Below are 21,830 nucleotides of genomic sequence, written 5' to 3'. Positions count from 1 at the left end.
AAGTGAAAAACTAATAAATAATAGTGTATATATAATTGTAGACATTTAAATTAAAAACTTTTCAAAACTATACTTTTTTGTATACTTTCAGCAACATCATTGCTGAAAAATACACACACACATACACCTGTGTATTTAGGTGTATTTCTCTCATTAAAATAAAAGTTCACATAAACGTGGATTCAAAACACTTCATTAGCGAGTTACAGCTAGTGAAAAAGTTTGTCCTGATTTCTGTTCCTCAGCTGAAATGAAGCCCTACTGAAAATCTGGGAAGGTAAATTAAGGGACGAATTTAGTGGGTTCTCATGGTTTTTGATCTGAAAAATTTTTAAAAATGGGTCCCTGAACTTATCACCATTATTTTCTATGAAACAGGGTGTAATAAAACAAAAAAATAGAGTTGAAAATCAGTTTTTTTGCTTTGGTATAAAACAACTTTGTTGTCAATAAACAAATAAAACATTTTGATAAGAGAATTTAATTCTGAGAAAATTCATGTAAATTATCTATCGACAACATCCCACAACAGAAATTTAGTTGCACTTTGAAAAATACAATACAAACTTCTTATTTCACACATGTGAATGATGCTAGAATGTTACTTCACAAATCCAAAATCATATAAGAACACTCCATTTTCCCATAAACTCGTAAATTAAAAGTGCATTAAAAGAGAACTTCAAATACAAGAGTAAAAACACATATTAAACATAAAATATTCTAATTACATACGTGCAAAAAAGGGACTGACACAAGAATGTGTTTAGTTCATATACAGTTCATTAACTGATACAGAGAAGTAAAATTATGTTCATAAACAAACTTCTACTTTCTAGAATATTAAGAAATATTGATTATACAGAGAACAAAGGACGTAAACAAAAATTATAAAAATATTACTTGAGACTAATTAAATAATAAAAAATAAAATAAACATTATTACTATACTGGAGGCAATAGACAGAGATAAATGTTATATAAAAAAAACAAACACAGATATCTGCCACTTACAGAAGTAAACATAACACACATAAGTAAAAATATATATTTTTAAATTAGTGATAGTAATAAAAATTAAATATATCAATCATTTAAATATGCAGATTTTCCTTTTCTATTTTTCAATACATTCAAAAATATATAGATAACACACCAACCAGTTATGCAATATCGCACTTATAAGGCATATTTATATAAAAATTATCTTAAGTGGTTTAAGTTAAGAGCAGTCCAAGAAAATATTCATTGTACAACTTGTTTTTTTAGAATACAAGTTCAAACATGTACAAACAAGTATTTTTTCTGAAAAAGGAATACATATCTCAAGTGATTTAGAAGAAAAATCACCTAAATAAACAAAGATGATGAATGGGAACAAGTAAATGTAAAAAGTACAATGTAAATGATAAAATACTATGCTATTGTAAATGATAAAATACAAAACACACACACACAAAATATTTAAAAGACCAACCAAAACATTATAGTATACTCATAATTTTCATATCTTACATGATTTACAATAATTTATCAGTTTTGTTAATTTATGGGACAACTAACAACAAAATTTATTTAATCCCAATATTATATATTCAGAAACATTTAGTATACACAAAGTACTAAAAATATTTTTAACACAAGGAAAGTTTTAAAATTAACTTATGATAAGAAAAGTATAATTTTATACATAACATCACAGATTAAAAGTCTCAGGTTTTTATTATTAGAAATACGAAATCCATAAGACTTATAAAAACACTCAAGCTTAGAAACAATGGTCTTTCTCAGTAAAATAAGAAAGATATTCTTTGTCTTAAGTCAACTCACAATTAAGAAAGCAAACACTAATAAACAAGTATCCCCAGTCTAATAATAAAATTTTAACATTTTATTGACTATAGTTTTTGTAATAGTTTTTCATCAAACAGAGAATAATTTTAAATTAAAAATAATACTACTATTAAATTCTTTAGTGCTATTTTAATTTGAAAAAAGTGATTTACTTTTTTTAAAAAAGCCGATTTTTTTAATTAATTTTACTGTTTATTATCAATGATAATTGCATGTTACTTTTTTTAATGAAACTTTTATTACCAAATTATTCAGCACTATTAAAAGTTTTTATTATGTTAACAAATGTATGCAAGACCTAATCAGATTCTTTCTCTTCGATCGAATACAACATGTATCAAAATTTTGCTCAAGTTGGTTTACTGTTTTTTTTTCTTTTTTTGATCTAGCAAATTCACATATGTATGCACATGTACATAATATTTGGAAAGAACATATAAATCACCAAATAGTTTAAGGTTAAGGTACTTTTTGTAAAAATGTAATCTGTAAACCTAAAACATTTTTACTATCATATCTGATATTTATTAAATGACGAACAAGACTACCTGATCGATAATAATGAGTAAATAATAAGTACAAAATAAGTAATTTATAAATCTATTAATTATATAGAATTTAAATTATGGAAATATGTAGATATAATTTACTATTAAATACTAAAGTAAAATAATTTTATCGTGCACACCATGATATTATACACTGTAATTTCCATTAGGGATTGTAATACAGAGATATTCACACTTAATTTGATTCATGGAATGCAGTTATCCCCAACTTGTAATGTCTTACACCCTTCATAGAACATAGGGCTAATGGAATTAAAAAAAAAAAAAAAATTGTGCAAAGGGTTCAGGGAACTGCCTTCAAGAAAATGGTGGACATCACAATACTTGCCATAAGACCATACCAGTTGTGCATAACTACATTCCTTGAATCAAATCAAATCAAATGTAAGTATATTATAGTCCACAGTATACTGTAGTCCTTTGGAAGCACACCACCAGTCCTCTTAACAGATAATGTGGCCTCCATAATTTGGCCACTGATATTTTGTGGCCACAATAATAAAAATAATATAATAATTTTGGCCACATGTAACTACTGAGTTATAGGGAAGTCACTAAAAACATTATTACATATATTTTCAGACAAAGTTTTACCAAGCAATTAAGATATACAACCATATTCATTTCAAGTGTGAAATGAATTAAGCACATTAAGCAACTTAATAAATTTAGTAATGGGGTATTGTGAATGCTCTTAATATTAACCTGTTAAATGCCATTAACCTAATAACGGGGATTTGAAAGGCTATTCTTTTGCCGCCTGTAAAATATGAACAGATCGTTCTATTCATAAGCTGTTATTATCGTTGGAAAGAACAGATTTCAATCTTTAACGTTATGTAGTTTGTATCTGTACATTGTAAAGGGAAATTTTGTTATAGAAATTTGAAGTTGCATCACTAAGGCCAGCGAAGGAAGCTGGTCGTGTGAATATGCTATGAAAAACATCTCCCACTGCAACCTTGTACATTAGCTTTGTATTCAGTTTGAATCGTTCGTTTTCGTAGAGCATAGCAACATCAGGATCATTCGGTTAGTGTTATTTCTAACAGAGTTGGTCGAGTTACAAGTGGGAGGGGGATTTTTTGTCAACATTTACGCAAACTCTTGTATAGGCTTAGCCTTTTGTCCAAGAAGCTTGTACCGTTACTCAATGTATAGAACAAAGATAGGAGAATGAGAATAAATTGTCACGTTATATCACTCCAGCAGGGTGGGGCTGAATTCCATCATTTTCACGTTGTTGCCAAGCAACCCCACGCACCCTGGTCTCGCCATTCACGTTAGTTTTCATTTTATCTTACTCAAATTTGGCCCGATTTGGACCAAATTTATTTTTTTTGAATCTGCAAAATGTGCTTTATAAAACTTGTGTATAAAAAATTTTTACTCTGGAAAGGGTTAAACAAAGAAAGTCGCGTATTGTTTCCAAATTTTTTTATGCTTGTTGGATTTTCAGCTGTTGGAAATCGCACAGACATACGGTTCAGTTTTTCGAATCTATGAATCTTTTTCTATAACCTGTATTTTTTTCTATTTTTTTCCGACTATAAATGAATGAGTAGTGACAAATTACAATTCTTCACGCACGTAATTAGAAACTCGCGACCCATGCGGATTTAGAAAGGTTAAACATCAATATGCTAAACTCTCTAACAAACAATTATTTAATATAAAACACATTTGTATGTATATTGAACACACAACCTAAATTTCAACAAAATATCTTTTAAATTATTCTCTTTATTTGTAAACTGAACTCTGGTAGTACAAGAAAAAACTTCTATCTTAAATGATTCATAAAATAAAATACATTAATTTTATATACATATACACATTTAAGCCTGTTTACTTATACTATACATAAATTTAATTCTTGTTTCACTTGTATTTTTTAGTTATACATCATAAAAATGACATATAATATTAAAAACAACAAGTAAAATAGATTAAAAAATTTCATGGTCACTGTTAATTATAATATATTGACTACTCTAAAATATTGACATTTAACTACATACATTGTTACTGACATAACTACTCATTCAAAAATAAATCTTTAAAACATATACTTTAAATTAGCTTGGCACTTTACAAGATTATGTTAGTGTAGGTAGGAAATGATTTTGACAATTCCACTTTTAAGAAATTCATTATAGATGTCTCTATTTCCTACAAACTGTCACATCTATAATACTTTATTTACGAAAAAAAAGATTTCTAAATGATCATATGTGTAAGTAAAATTAAATTTCTTGAACTATTTGATCTACAATATGTATTTTATCTATCATTTATTAAGATTTATTTTTATATAATTATTTCTACAACTCGCACTATGTCAATCTGTGGTACATAAGCACATAAATAAATAAAAATATTGTTCCCTAACATAAGAAAAATCATGCACAAATAAAACCAAAATGAACTAAAGGTCAGAAAAATAAGTGATCAAAAATTTACTTCAACTCATGATTTTTATCAAGACTTATTTAATAATATGAAAAAACTTATCAGTTGAAAGTAGTAAATAAGGTACGACAACAGAATAGAATATGGTAATATAATTGAATTACAATAATTTTAACATAATATTGTAACTTCAAATATTCAAGACTTTCTTTTAAGAAAAAAAAAAAGTTTAGTTTTACAATGTTATTATTAAATTACCCAAATGTTTGACTATTCAGAGAATATACAAAAAATTGTGCAGGGAATGTACAAACAATATATATACATTTTTTTTAGAGTTAATATATCAGTTGAACTTTAAAATTCTTTTAAATTTACATTCTGCAACACAATTTTTATTAGTAATGAATATCACAGTTCTATAGTTAGATCTCTGCTATGATTTAAGTTAATATACTTGCATAAAATGGACAAACTTAAATTATAGCAAACACCATATAACAACAGCTAAAAGCTGGATTTTATAAAAAAATAAATCTTATTTATACTGAAAAACAAAATTAATGTAACTGCAAATTATTACTTGGTACTTTTATATACTCTGAAGTACCTATTATCTAGTTTATGGATAAGACTTCAGAAAAATTTGATGATTTTTGAAACTTAAGTATATTGTCAAAAGTAAAGTAATTAAGCTTTAATTTTTTTTTATTCATCTCTCTAAGGCTCTCAGTTGCAAAGTTAAAGTAGTTAAATGCAATCATTTTTTATCATAAATATAGGTGTCCCTTAACTTTTTGTACTAGTGTAGTAGGTATTTAATTTTAATTTGAAATATCATGTAAACATAATTTTTGCCTATTTTTTTAATCAGCTATCACCTTCCTAGAGCGCCTGAACATTGCCAATATTCTGTGGGCCTTCTACTAACTTGCCTGAAGGCCTCCAGTGCCCAGGGGGTGTTATCAACCACTTTGAAAACGAATGGTTTAAATAAAGGCAAAAAATATTACACCTAGATTAAGATATACTATTAAATTTTGTTGAAATACTATTTTTTTCATTTTATAAAAAAAAGCACCATTAATTTCACTCATAAAACCGAAAAATAATTTTTTTTTATGTTTAACACAACATATTATTGAATAATGGTGATAAAAATAATGAATACATGAAATATAGTGGTAGTTCTAGTAACTAAAAGAAAGGTATTTTATTTATTTAAATATATATTTCTAAAAATGTAGGAAGATGAAAAAGTAAATTAATTTTTTTCTCTTTTTATGTTACAGAATTTTTAATCAAGACAACATACATGAAAAATATCCATTTATTCTTAGGATTTTAAAAAATGTATAAAATATTGAAATATGCATACATATATAACATAAGATATAATAAAATTAAATAATAATATGCATCATTACAATTTGGCAAGCATTATAATTTTTTACATTAAAAATGTCAAATGCACTGATTTTGAACAAATCATGTAGTGATATATTAAACATAATACCAATACCACCTGATGCATATGTATGGATATTGTTAGATGGAGTACTATTTTTAATAATTATTAGCGGTAATTTAGTGACTTTATATGTTTTACGTACTAGTTTACAATATACACCATTAGTAAGTAACAGATTTGTATTCAGTTTAGCAATATCAGATACATTAGTCGGCTGTACGTTACCATATCACATGGCTTTCTACATAGTGCCACAATTATCAGATTGCAAAATTCCCTGTTTACTCAAGTAAGTAATTATAAAATTCACAATACAGTATTATATTATTAATAATTAAATAGGATTTAGAAGATTTGTTATACTGAATGATTTGATAGAACAGTCTTATAATGGTCCAGTTTAATTTTTAAAACGCAGACAGACCATATACTTTGTTCATTTATAAAGAAAAAAATGAATTTTTTAATTCTATTATCAGGCACAAATATAAATTAATTATATTTATCCCTGAACAGGTTGGTTAACAGTGTTTTTAAATTATTAGAAAAATCTAATTAGTGTCCAGCAGTAAAATACTTGCACATAGCGATCTCTAAGAGTTAAATTTTAATGTTTACTTTACAAGCCTAAAATTTGAACATTACTTTGAGCAGAAACATCAAATAATTTTTACATATTATTATTAGTAAGAAAAATTATTATAATTACAGATAAACCAAATGTTTTTAAATGTATTTTTATTTTAACTCCTGGAAACTTTGTACAGGTAAACAGTGATTCAAAATTCTTCTCTACATTGACAAAAAAATTCAGTAATTTATTATGAAATAACAACTGTATATGCAATGAAATATTGATTTTAATTAAAGACAGTGTTGCGCTTGAAAGAAGAAACTAAAACTTCTGTTACATAACTAACCTGTTAATCCTGTGTCTTTCAGTTAATTGGTCTTGTTCAGGATAGTCATATGAAAATTTAAACAATTTGAGAAAAACTAATGAAAAGAAACAAAAGACGAACTCTCATAAGTCTTATCTATTAAAATTATTAATAGTGTTTAGTGTAAAGTTTATATAAAATTTATACTCAAGTGGAATCCTATCAAGGTTGGGTAATTCAGTTTCCAGCCTACCATGAAAAGTAGAATCAAAATTGGATACCTGAATCTCTATTCTAGTTTAAATGTTGTTAATGTACCATTAAATAAAATACTAAAATGTTTTGAATGAAAGAAAATACTTTACTGCAAAATAGAAATTTACTTTCCTCTAAGCTTTCAGTTTGACAACAGAAACAAAAACCTTTCTTTCTGTAAGAAATTATAAAAAAAGAATCTTTTAAACATATTCTACTCTATTCTAGATATGCTATCAAGCCTGTTTTATCAAAACAAGTTCACTGAACAGCATAATTAAAAATATCTACAAACAACTTGTTTTAAGAAAAAATGAAACTATTAATCATATGAAAAATTATTTTTATACAAAAATGATCAACAAATAATTTATCACAAAGATATGTTATAATTAAATTGGTAAATGGTATACTTTCAGGTTTGTATTAATATTATTTGCCAGCTGTGCATCAATTATAAATGTAGTAGCAATAGCAGTTGACAGATACCTTGCAATACTGCATCCTTTCCGGTATGAAACCATCATGACCACAAGGTAAACCATCAGACAATTATCAGATTATTATCAATTTTATAATATTAACTTAGTATCATACATTTTTTCAAAGATTAACAAAATTAAAAAAATATTTTATAAACTTGCAGTTTAAAAGATAGTAAAAAATAATTATGTAAATAACCAGGTATGAGGGTAAATCACAATATATAAATGAGATTTTAGTCAAAAAAAAATCTATTAATTGAAAAACAAAAAAAACAAACCTAATTTATTTTTCTACATAATTTCCTGCTTTAGAAAAATATTTTTCCCAGTAAGAGGGAAGGTTTTTTTATCATAGCATCGTAAGATGAAGCTGGTTGCGTCAGAAGCCAATTGTGGATAATTCCCTGCACGCCCTTGTCATCTTCAAATTGTTGCCCTCCTAGAACTTTTTTAAGCGGCCCAAACAAATAAAAATCAAAGGGCGACAGGTCCGTGCGGTAGGGAGGATGATCAAGTTGTGTTGAGAGCATTTCTTCTAGTTTTGAGACCATTAGAGCTGCAGTATGGGGCCTGGCACTGTCATGGAGGAGGATGGCCTCTTGAATCAATTGGTTCATGATAGGTAAGCAGCATTGGTTGTGTGTCACTCATGCAAAAAATCTAGAGCAAAATGCCTTGTCGATTGGAAAAAATGGTTGAAAGAACCTTGACAGCTGAAAGTAGTCTTGGCTTTCACTGGGATTACCTTCCCTTTCCACTGCACTCCATACTGGCTCGCTTCAGCTGGAAAGTGTAGTGGTGGATCCACATTTTGTCGCAGGTGACGATCCAACTCAAAAATCATCACCTTCTTTCGTAACCTTGCTGTAAGCCCTCTGACAGACTTCCAAACGTCTCAACTTATGATCTGCGGTCAAAAGGCGAGGAACCCATCTGGGACACCTTTACTGAACTGTAAGGTCGTTTGTGATGATCGCTTGACAGCTCCCATAACTTATTCCGACCTGTTCTGCAATTTCAGATACTCTCTCGTCGATCATCTTCAAGAATGTCTCGAACCGCACGAATGTTTTCATCTGTAATTGCTGGTCTGAGGACAGGAATTGTGTTCCTGATTTTTTACTCGTTCTCGTCCTTCTTTGAATTCTTTATGCCAGGCAAATACAAAAGTCCTTGACAATGCTTGATTCTCCAACTGTGCAGTCAATCCCCAAAAATTTTCGTTGCTTGTACTCCACAAGCAAGAAATTTTATAATTATAAGTTGCGCAGTAGAAAGGTGCAGCTTTCTACTCCCAACCACTCCTTGGTTGGGAGTGTGGAATTGGCCAGCTCTCTCTCCACTCCTAATGACCCCCCACCCAAACATACTAGAAGCATGGGCCCAGTCCTACCAATCATAGACGCTCAGGAACAAAAATCCTTTTTATATTTTATTTACCCTTGTAAATTTGAAAATAAAACTAAACTAAATAAATTGTTTTAATTTATTCAAAAATGATTGTTTTTTTATTTTTTGTCAAAAAGAATCAAGAGCAACAAATTGTTATACTGCATGCAATCTACAGAAAATTTTGAAAAATGTTGAAGTATAATTGTAAAAGACAAAATAAAGTAAAAATACTAGTAAGTAAATAAAGTATAATTACTTTTTTTTGTTTGGATTTACATATTGTATACTACATACTGGCAACATACATATTTTTAAATTATTATTATTTTCCATATATTAAGCAAATGTTAAGAATAATACAGGAAGAGTCAAATCAGAGAAAATGTTGGGAGATTCTTAAAGAAAAACTGTAGAATGGAAAAAGAGAAGCTTAATTAAAATATTATACACGAGATAAGTCTCAGCAATGAAAATATGAATTTGACCAATTGGAATGATCTAGAGCTTGAGGTGTTAAGTAAGGATGCTTCATCTCACACACACTGATCAACATTTATATTGAAAATATGATAAGGAATACATTAGAATAAAAAGAAGGAAGAAGTATATTAGGTCAAAAAATAAAATGCATTACGTGTGCTGATGATATGGAAATTTTAGATGGCACAACGCTCTTCAAAAAATGGTTATCAGACTTGGAGAAAGAGATGAATGAGTATGGAATGAAAATAAATATAGGAAAACTAAAGTAATGGAAGTAAACAACAAAGAGGATTTAGTAGTAAGGACAAGTGAAGAAAAATGGAAAAAGTAAAAAATGACATATTTGGGCATTTTGGTGAGAAGACTGGAAGAGTACAATGGAAATAAAAGGAATGATAGCAATGGAAAAGGAAGCCTTCAATATAAGAAGAGAAAATTACTATGTAGTAAAAATCTGTACTTACAGTTAAGGAAGAAGTTAGCTAAATGCTATATATGAAGTGTCTTCTTGTATGGAAGTGAAGCATAAATGATGAAGAGGAGAGAGACTGAACTGAGGGTTTGGCGATATGGGATATGGAGAAAGACAAAGAAAGTAAGATGAAAGGATAAACTGAGGAATAAATAAGTAATGAACAGCGTTAAAGAAGAAAAAATACTTGTGTTCTTTAGTAAGAAAAAATACTTGTGTTTCTTTAGTAAGAAACTGTGGTTAGAGGGAGTGGAATCCTAATAACTGTATTCAAAGGGCCAGTAGGAGAAAGGAGTGAAGAAAAAGAATCAAGTTAATGGATGAGGTGATTGTAAATAACAAGGGGGATAAATGAAAAGGTGTGGGGACAGGCATGGATGGAGATAGCAGTGGCCTAAGGACCAGCCACCAGGCAGAACTCCAATCATGAAGAATAATCTATACATTGCTTTGCTTATGATAACTTGGATAGCTAATCTAATGGAGTATGTTTGTCACACAAAAAAAATTTCAGGATACAAAACATATGTATTCTTTGCCGTATGAGTAAGCTCCTTGGCTACTTTTATGGCTCAATTTTAACTAGCCATTCCTGCATCACTAGGAATTTAGCAGACACTGACAGGTGTGTTTGGTATGATGACAACAGAGCTGGTGTATTTGTTGGAAATTATTGTATGAATAGAATACATGACTAATCTGAACATATAAACTCTACACGAGAAACAGTCTAAGGACATCATCCAAATTTAAATCATATCCTAAATAAATCATCTTTAATACCTTTAATAAAGGTATTAGTTAGACAAAGTGACAAATATGGTATAAGCCAAAATGGAATGCTTTTATCAATTCTGTATTAACTCTTCATGAATTGATTTCCTTAAGAAACAAAATCTAGATTAAAATTTAACTGGTGCAGAAAGGCAACAGGGAGGTACTAACCCTTACCTTTTATAAACATATACCTTTATAATTTTATAAATATACAATTATGGAAACACATAAATTGAAAACAATTCTCTGCATAGCCAAAAATAATAGTGAAGCTGCCTTTATCTGACATTAAGTATCTTATATTTTAGCATAATTTCAGTAAAATTTTTAAAAAGGCCATAAAGGAAACTCTCAAAGATGAATGTATTTTGTAAGTTTTCAGAACAGGCTTACAAATACAGGTGTTAAATTAAGAATGTAACCCCTCCACACACTCTCTCATTCACTAAGTACACAAAAAAAAAGAAGTAATTTGAGGTAATTTGCTTATACTGTTTTTATAAAATTTCATTTGAATCTAAAATATTTACAACTCTTGGCAAAAACAAAGTTCAAATAATACTCATTTATTATAATAATTTCTTAATATCTTTTTATCCAAAAATTAATCTTTACACAAGCAATTCAAAACTTTTTTATAAAAATTATAGATTGTGAATGGGATCAGTTAAAATGCCAATGTATTCTCATCAGGAAAGGTCTACCTCAGCCTGAATAATACCAATTATGAAAGCCTCATAGTAATTAAGGTTACAATTTGCTAATGTAGAAATATAATATGGAAATGTAATTATAAAAATCTCCAATTTTAATTTATGGTACAACTATCCATCTGTTTTATAAAATATTGACAACTGAAGTGTTTGGCAAGACAAACTGCACCCCTTAACATCCAGGTAGTCGCACAACGTCATGTAATAGGTTTCAAACATGACAAGTAAAGATGTGGAATGTGGATAAAATCGCAGTCGCTTAAGTCATAGAAATAGTGTTTCACAGATAACCGAAGTTAAACAACAAGAAATGTAGTTTTCGTTTAATGACAATAAATCAATGCATGACAGAACAGAAATTTAAAAAAATCCCATATTAAACAAAATTTTAATATTTTCCTAATGTAAAATTCTTTACCATTTTAATGCAATAAAATGTAATGTTTCAGGGTGGCACATGCAGTATTAGGACTTGGTTGGCTACATGCAATAATTGTATCAACCGTTCCATTATACTGGAATTCATGGGATTCACAATCACCCTGTGAATTAGGGAGTATATTACCACAGTATTACACAGCAATTATAATTATGCCTGCATTCTTAGTGGTGTGGTTAATAACGGGTACAATATATTGGAGGATATGGCGTGAAGCAGTAAACCAAGCTTATCGGTTAAGACAAACAAATATTTCACAACTTAGAAGATCATGCTTACAGGTAATCAGTAGAATACACTTTATATTTAACGTAATCTAGAATTGTTTTTTAAAACTGCATTTGAATGAAATAAGGATTACAAAAAATAAAAGCTGTTAATATAACCCTACTTACTTTTTACACTTTTTTTGAACAGTTTTGTTATATGGAACTTATAAAAAGTACAGCTTAAGTAACTTTTAACTGCAGTTATTATCATTATATTGCATTTTTCTGGACAGTAAAGTAAGGTCAAGTCAAGTTAAGTAAACCCACCCCGGCTTGGTCTAGTGGTGAACACGTCTTCCCAAATCAGCTGATTTGGAAATTAAAAAATTTCCAGCATTCAAGTCATAGTAAAATCAGTTATTTTTTTACACGGATTTGAATACTAGATCGTGGTCACCGGTGGGTTTGGTTTCAATTAACCACACATCTCAGAAATGGTCGAACTGAGACTGTACAAGACTACAGTTCATTTACACTCATACATATCATCCTAATTCATCTTGTGAAGTATTATCTGAAAGATAATTACCAGAGGCTAAACAGGAAAAAGAAAGGTAAATTCAAGTAAAAGACTTATTTTGTCAGTTTCAAGATATCAGACTAGTTACACACATCCTTGTATCTGAGACTGGTTACACATCCTTGTTTTCATTTAAACCAATGAGCAATCATCAGTTTATTATTTTCACTGACTTCATAAAAGAAAGAACAATATAAAATAAAAGTATAATTTTTATCTTAAAACAAAACAAACATCCAGTTCAACTCAACACAATCTTATAGTACATTAATTTGCAGAAGTTTATATTACTGTCAGAATAAAATATTTTAAAAAAAAGGAATAACAATAACCAGAATTATTAAAAGAATTCATTTAAATTCTATATTAAGACTAAAAATAACTTCACTAGCGTTTATTTACTCATACATGTAATTTTTCCTTTTGAGAATGTATTGTATGCAAATGAAAAATAAATCTTTTCTTGAGCTGAACAGTAAGGAAAAAAAACTTGAACAGCAGCATCATATAACACTGTCGAATATAACAATATTAGACCGGTTTATTTTTTCTACACCAGTGTTTTTACAATTAAGCTAAATATAGACAGGAACTGGGTGTGAAAAGATTTAAAGCTGAGATGATCAGAACAATAGACAATTATTAACAAACTAAAAAACAGATGTATTAACAGGTTAATTCCCAACAAAATATTCTTTAAAAATACCATTTTATAAACAATTTAGGATGTAATATTTTGGATTTATATAAATAGTTTTAAAAGATCATTCGTTAACACAAAAATAAATGTTTACAATAGAAAAATTACACTTCATAAAAAAATGCTCATTGCAAACAAAAAGTTGGGATAAAATATTAAAACAATTCTGAATTTTTGTACAATATTTTACATTTCCTGTAAAATATATGTACATATTTTCCTTGAAAATATGTACATATATTTTCATATTTTTTATTATATTATTTTAATTAAATAATGTAAAACATTCTAATCTTAATTCCTGATAAAAATACACATTTTCTTTGAATCACTTAAAAGTAATCAAATATAGTTCAAATGATATCATCAGAATCTAACCAACCCCTTTTTCTGAAAAATTAATGATTACAATTTTATTCAACAATGTAAGAAAAAAACAACTATCTTAATACAAAAAAAGAAAGGAAACACAGAGTAGGGATTATTTTTATTAGAAAATACTTAACTGATGTACCTATAGATTAGATTAATTAATTTAAATACTTAGTTTTACTATCTTCAAAACAGCACAACTCCTCAGTTTAACAAATAACAGATTTAATTTATTCATGGATAAACATGTTTTATTTTTAAATAGTTTTTTCACTGGAGAAATTGTTGTTTACAATAAACACCACCATTTAAACTCACAACATACAAACAAACATGTCAAAATGTAAACATGTCAAATAAATGTAGAGCACTGAATACTATCATTCCCTATAATTAAAAAAAGCAACGATCTAACAATAAAAATTATAATGCTTTCAATGTTGGTCAAACTGAATTGTAACTTTTACTTGAAACTTCTAGTTGTAACTTCTTATTGTTGAGATTTTTTTTAAATGAATGTGGATTTTATAATTATTTTAAAATTTAACTTCAATATTAATTTGCAAACAGTGCAACAGCATCAATTTTTAGTAGTTTAAAGTAAGAAATTTAAAATAATGATTAAAGTTAAAAAACACATTTAAGTTGCTATTCTTAATATAGAATGCATATATTTTCATTTTTGTACTGATTTTATTTACTTTTTTTATAATGGTAAACATAACTGTATCAAATAAAAATATATTTTTAATCATCTTTTTTTAAGTATAAATTTATATTTGATAATTTTTCTTTGATCTTAATTTTTTTTGGTTATATCTGATGTTTTTCCTCAGATATGTATTTCATAGTTTCTGAAGAATTAAATAAACCTCTACGAGCAAGGTACCTGTTGCAAACCTTCAATGAAAAAATTCCAGTATGTAACAAAAAGTAAATATTTTTATTAAACTAATATACAAGCTGAAATTTTCAGTTCATACCTTAGCTTGAGACAATTTACATCTTAACTACGATATACTCTGTAACTTATTAAAAAAATTTTTGAAAATATCCCAAAATTTTGCCATACAGTTATATAGTAAAACTTGTGATATCTGGGCATAATCAGCATTAGCATCATTTAAATACACATAATATTTATTTCTAATGAAATTTCACAACTCAATCCATTTGTTATGAAACTTTCAATTTTTTTTTTAAATTTAAATAATGTAATTATTTATTCATCATTAAATTATTGACTACAGATTATAGACCAATAGGATAAATGAGTCTATAATTAGACTCAAATAATTTTGCAATTAAATATTAATTTTGGAATTGTTCCCCTGGGATACCTATGTCTCTACCAAGATTAAAAATTCTATTAGCATTCTGAAATTGTTCAACGGTATTTAAAGCAGTATTTTTCAACTATTTTGCTGTATTCAAAATCAATATACAGTTTTTCATTATAGCGCAAAACGTAATATAATTTTATTGTAATGCAACTTTTTTTTAAATATACATGCATGCATGCGTACGTACACATAGTGAGAGTAAGAGAGGGGCGAGTCAAAAAGTATAGAAATCTCTGAACAACTTTAAAATCATTTCAGATACAATACTGTAACTTTCAGGTGAAGTATCGATCGGTCAACTGCTTTACCTTTTCATGAGAAAAAGAATTTCAATCCCTTCTTGGGGGATGGGCCAGGGGTTGTAACTCAAATATTTTAAATTATAACACCCTTTGTGTGATACATCATTTTAAATGTCTCTAAGAATTAAAATCGTATAAATAAAAAGTTGGTATAAAGTCTGTACTCAAAATGATGGCAGGATAAATTTTGGATTTTTAAAAAACTACATTGACAATTCTAAGAACTGTTATTGTAAATAAATTTATAAAACTAATTAAATGGATATCATTGAACAAAGTTAATCAAAAGTTGTTTGATAATTTAATTGATAAGTTTAAATATTATTGAATAATTTAATAAATTATTTATTAAGCATAACATGTTTGCTTATTTACTTATATTTCATTTTAATAAATGTTCAAAATATCCTCCTCCTGTTGTTTGACAGTATGCCAATCTGTTTCAAAAGGATGATACTGCATTATTCAATGATTCCCTAGTGATATTTTGTGCTGATTCTCAAATTCTATTTTGCAAATGACCATTGATAATATGGGGCTTATTATGATAAACAATACTTTTTTAGTGGCCCCCACTGAAATTAATCCAACTGGGATAAGTTGGGTGATCTCACTGGTCATCCTATTTTGGCCACCAGGAAAAAATGCATATAAAATTTCATGGTCCTGAAGAGCAAAATGAAAACAGGGCACCATCCGGTTAAAACCAAATGTTTTGGAAGTTGGGTTGAATATTTGGAATGATATGGTCAAGAAGCACAGCCTTCTTTCTTTTTCCCCACCTGTATTTCATTCTTAGTTCTGTATACGATATAATAATGACATAAAGAAAGATTTATTCTAAATTAACATTTTTCCAATTATAAATAACCCAAACCCATTATTTAATATTTTATTTATTTCATATTTTAATTTATGTTGTACATACACCTACACTAAATAATTGAGTATATCATTTTTAATTTTTTTATCATTTTGTTACTCAAATTACCTTACTATCAAAATTTAAGGCTACATTGAATGAACCACCTTACCAGACACCCTTCTACTCTATGCTTTTTTTTTAAAGTTTTCCACGTTAAATCTCTAATGGACATATCTCTATTGCATATCTTTCTAATACTGATGAAAAACTTTCTGTTAATAAAATATTATTCAGAGGAGTGCCAACAGACGCTATGATAATCATATAATTTTATTATTTAAGCAGCAGAATTACAACGCATACATACAAAGATGAAATATTTTTAAGTTTACTTTTAACTTTTTATTTTGATTACAGGTAATATTAATAATAATGGGTTGTTTCACATTCTGTTGGTTTCCATTTTTAACCGTAATGTGCACACAATCAATCGGACAAATATCAGTACCAACCACAATATACCGTTCAGTATTATCATTAGCATTTGCGAGTTCAGCAGTTAATCCATTAATATATGCTTGGAAAAATACCGAATTCAAAAGGACATTTGGTCATATGGTTAGATGTCGCACAGCAAGCCATTCATTACAAAATGATCGTTCATCTATAATAGAAAAACAACAACAAACCTCAACACCACGCAACAGCTTACTACAAGAAGCACAAGCTACTTCAGCTGCAGTACAAAGCAATGTCTAACAATGTATGGAAATAGTTCAGAGCTTAATTACAATCAATGAAATGTGACTCATGAATTGTGCAATAACTCATATGGTCAAATTAAAATTAAATTTTATTACAGCATTTAGTAATATGAAAGTATTTATATTTATTAGTAAGTAAATATGTAGAAGTATTTGTATGCATATATTTTTGTTTAAATTAATTAATAATTCATCGACATTAGTTTTAAATAAAGTTCATAATTTAAAAAAATGTTTTTATACAGAATTACAATAAATAATTCTTAAATTATTTTATTAACTTATAAGGTTAAATATCATAAGTAGAATAAATAAATATATTCTAAACTATTAGACTGATGAGCATTAAAGATGGTCGGGGGATGAAAATCCTAGTATTCAAAGTATTCACTGAAATAAGTTTCTATTATAAAAAAGAGAACTATTGCAGTACAAGTTTACTGATATTTATATTTTTCTTCCAACCACTTCAAAATAGGTCACAGAAAATAATGCAACTGGCTTTCATGGTTCAAATGAAAACATGCCTGTCTGCTATACAGAGCTCCTGGTGGTTTACTTCCTGGCTAAGTCAGAAAAATTAACAATGAATCAATCCCAGTAAAATTTCTAGCAACTTTAATATTTAACTTGAAAAAAATAAATAAAAAAGTTACATGTTCACCAGACATGGTAATATTTTCTTTTATCTGTTTAACCCATTTAAGTATGCACTAACATAGAGGAAGACATCAGCAAAGCTGAATCAAAGCTTTTCCATGTTTTTACCCATGTTCGCGCATAAATAAGTAGTATAATTCAATTCCATGCTATAGTAATTTCACATTTACCACATAACCTGTAAAGTGATCGGCTATTTTTAATATAAATTATGCTATACTAATTTTTATTTTCTTTCTTTAGTACATCTGTTGTAAACAAGTTAAGGTTACCAATATCTTATCTCATGCAATCAATTATAAAGTTTAATTTTTGAATACCAAAATAATTGAACATTTACAGAGAATTTTTGTGCTGATTTATCAAATTACAATCAATTCTAGGAGTTGTACAGCCATTATTTTCAATTCAAGTAACTTGACAAATGGTAAAAACTAAAATAAAATATTTATGTCAAACAAAAACACACACACACACACAAAATATAAACTTATCTAATTACTGCGTTTTAGTGGTTTACACTTCATATAAATATATATTTTATATATATTTTTAGAAATAAAAAAGATGGTCAATTAATTTAAGTGTCAATTGAGACCAATTGATGTACGGCTAATTTCAAATTACGAAAAATTCTCTTATGTTTTTATAACTGTTATCTTTTATAAAGAACTGCTAAACACAATTTTGAGAAAACCTTTTTTCCAGCTAAATGTTAAGCAATTTAGACAATTTTATAAGAAAAATGTTCATACAATTCTTTTTCATAAAATAACGGCCACTAAATTACCTATATGCAACATAATATATTATTAATTTTTACAATGGAGAACTATGAAATCTATGGATAGTTCAATAAAAACTTCAAAAGATACATAGGTCAGTGTATGAAATAATCCAATGTATTACATGTTTATTTAACTTCACAATTAAGAGATTTTAAACTGATCCACTATATTGGATTGGGATTGATCCACTATACTGGAACTTTTTTTTTTCAAAAATAACTAAACTTTTTTAAATGTAAGTTTTTTATACTGATGTTTAATGAAATAAAAAAATAAATTGGTTAAAAGATTTCATGTAAATTCTACTTAATTTTCAATTATATTTACTATTATTTAAATATTTAATAATATGTAGATAATTTAATAACATGAAATTATAAGCAAAACATTACACATTAATATTTGAGTGATTTATATTTAATTACTTTTAGTTCAAAATTAAAACTTTTGAATGTATAGTTTTAACTTAGAATTAGATTTATAGTTAAATATTATTTATATTAAATATTTTGGCTATCATTTGAAAATGACAGCTATTCTCAAGAATAGCAAGCATTTATATAAAGTATTATAAATCAATATTTAAACCAAAGAAAAATAAACTATGAAAATAATTTACATTTTATGCATTTATTCATAGCTTATAGAAATAGATTTTGTAAATCTTAGAACTTAGTTACAAAAACTAGTAATAGTAATACTTACAAACCTACAAATATTTAGTACAAATTACTTCATATTATTTATTATGTGCCACAATAGATGACAAAACCAAATGTAATAAAAAAGGAATTAAATAGTATTATGGAAAGAAATAACTCTATTGAACAAACTAAAGGCCTAAGTATTTATAAATAGATGTACAGGAATTCCATGATTAAATATAAATAAGTACTTCCTAATATATCTTTATTTTGTTGTTAGTTCAACCGAAGACATTTGACAAATATGTATTATGATTGCTGAATGATTTAAATGAGATAAACCTGAACTGTAACTAAAAAATATTTACTAAATATAGATGATGGAACTATATATTTTTTCCTTTTTAAAATATTATATTTTTATTAATTCATAACAGATAATCTTAAACAGACTGGTATTTTATTTCCATCTAAAATAAATCTACATAATAAATTGTACACAAACTTTCAGATTTGTTGTTTGTTTTCCGCACAATTATCAGAAACCCAACATTATAGTTAATCTTCTAGTAAATTACACCAACCCCTTGTCCAGTAGTAAACCTGGGTAGTATTTTGACTTCTTTTTGGACCAAATTCCTGGCACACCTTAGTGATGTCGACCTTACAGACCCATAGGATCTCTTGGGCATCATACGCAGGCCACTTCATAAAATGAGCCTCTTGGTGGACTGACAAGAGTTGAAAGGTTAAGATGCGCCTATTGTAAATGTTATAGAATATAACATTGTAGGAGACTACAGAGGGTCAATAAGAAAGACAATGTGAAACTTTGTATCTAATGGTGGGAAGCACTCAGGACAAAGCAGGATCTGACACATGAAGTATCAGGTCTATACAGCATAAATGGAGAGACCATATCTGGGATACTAAAAAAGTAGTATTGTCAGTCCATACTTTAGAAGAATTAACTTTCAAATACGTCAGCAATGAGCAGTATTCCTGAGTGTGAGATGTGAGTACAACACTTCTTGGGTTAAACATTGAGGAATATTGCTTATAAGTTCAGTGTGCCACAGTTTCTGAAGTGGCAGTCCTGACTGGGTTTACTGACAACTTGACGGCCAAGTTGGAGCAAGAAATCACAGAATGAGGTGATACACAGAATTGTCTCAGGTTAAGACAAGAATGCTATGTTCTAAGACACTTTCATCGAAGTTAAAAACATAGGCAATACTCTCACAGAGCAAACTGTGCCCCCTGGCATTGAGACTTTCTACCATATGCAACTTATTACAGGAGGGAGAACAATGCAGAGAACATCATGTTTGCATGTGGTAGGTTTGAGTGGCATAGGAGAGCATGGGTGAATGAAACTGAACATGCTAACCCCTGAAACATAATGGGGACTATATGCTGAAGAACTTACAGGTTCTCAAAATTTACAAAATTCACTTTCATTTCCCTACTGCTTAATAACTTAAACTTAAAACTACTAATTAACACTTTACGACAAATATCAGACAACTAACATTTTAAGAAAATATCGCTTTTTTTTTTGCAAGCCATAAGCCATACTCTCATTCAGACATTTTAAAATTAAAACTTTTGAAAACATTAATAGTTCAGAGTTTCAGTAAAGGTTTAAATTAAGTTTGTATATATTAAGTTTGTATATATTAAGTTTGTATATATTAAGTTTGTATGAATTAAGTTATCTATTTTTATAAAGAAAAATTATAAACCTTTTTTATTCACTCTTCTTCCACAAAAAACAAAACCTTATAAATCACAACAGCTTTTATAACCTTCTGTAAATACACCAAACTTATCAAACATGGAAATGTGTTAAAATACATTTAAATCTATGCATTATGAATATCAATTCATTGCTGTCTGAGTACATAGTACTGCTTAATGTCCATTATATCAAATTTGGAAAACTAAATTCTTTACTTTAAAGCAAAAGCACTTCTTCAAAATCATGTGTAAATTATTATAAATCCTTACAGACAAAATAAATCTTTACAACAAAGAGTTGTGATATTGAAGAAAACAACCAGAAAAGGAAAAATCATACTCTATTATTAATATATAATATATTTATTAATTTTTAACAAGAGCTGACCAAATGGTACAGAAAAAAATTTGTTGGCAATGTCATGTAAAGGCAAAAAGAAGCAAAATATATTTTTGGGCTGCTGCTTTAATCCCTTTAATTTTAATATTTTATTCATTAACATTTAAAAAGAAACCTGTAGTTTCAATTTTCAAAAATTTTTATGGCTTACAAGCTGCTAACGACATAAGATTTGGTCGTGGTTTAGGTTTTAGGAGAATCAGCAAATATACATACATATATAAAAGCATTAACATCATAACTTTTCCTTTTCTTTTCAC

At 27.8% G+C, this 21,830-nt stretch overlaps 2 protein-coding genes across 2 annotated transcripts in view; one reads left to right on the top strand and one right to left on the bottom strand.

Annotated features, from left to right (window-relative positions):
* The window catches only part of nonC (serine/threonine-protein kinase Smg1), a 254,741-nt gene that overhangs the window by 76,302 nt on the left and 156,609 nt on the right, over positions 1-21,830 (bottom strand). The window lies entirely within an intron of this gene.
* On the top strand, positions 6,162-19,040 carry mAChR-C (muscarinic Acetylcholine Receptor, C-type). The gene is made up of 4 exons (XM_075369558.1): positions 6,162-6,595; positions 7,862-7,978; positions 12,214-12,484; positions 16,992-19,040. Exons 1-4 carry the CDS (start codon positions 6,297-6,299, stop codon positions 17,331-17,333), a joined length of 1,029 nt encoding a protein of 342 aa, XP_075225673.1. The 5' UTR covers positions 6,162-6,296; the 3' UTR covers positions 17,334-19,040.

The sequence above is a fragment of the Lycorma delicatula genome, chromosome 6, assembly GCF_047948215.1.
Source record: "Lycorma delicatula isolate Av1 chromosome 6, ASM4794821v1, whole genome shotgun sequence".
NCBI lineage: Eukaryota > Metazoa > Arthropoda > Insecta > Hemiptera > Fulgoridae > Lycorma > Lycorma delicatula.
This window is presented reverse-complemented; position numbering and strand designations above follow the sequence as displayed.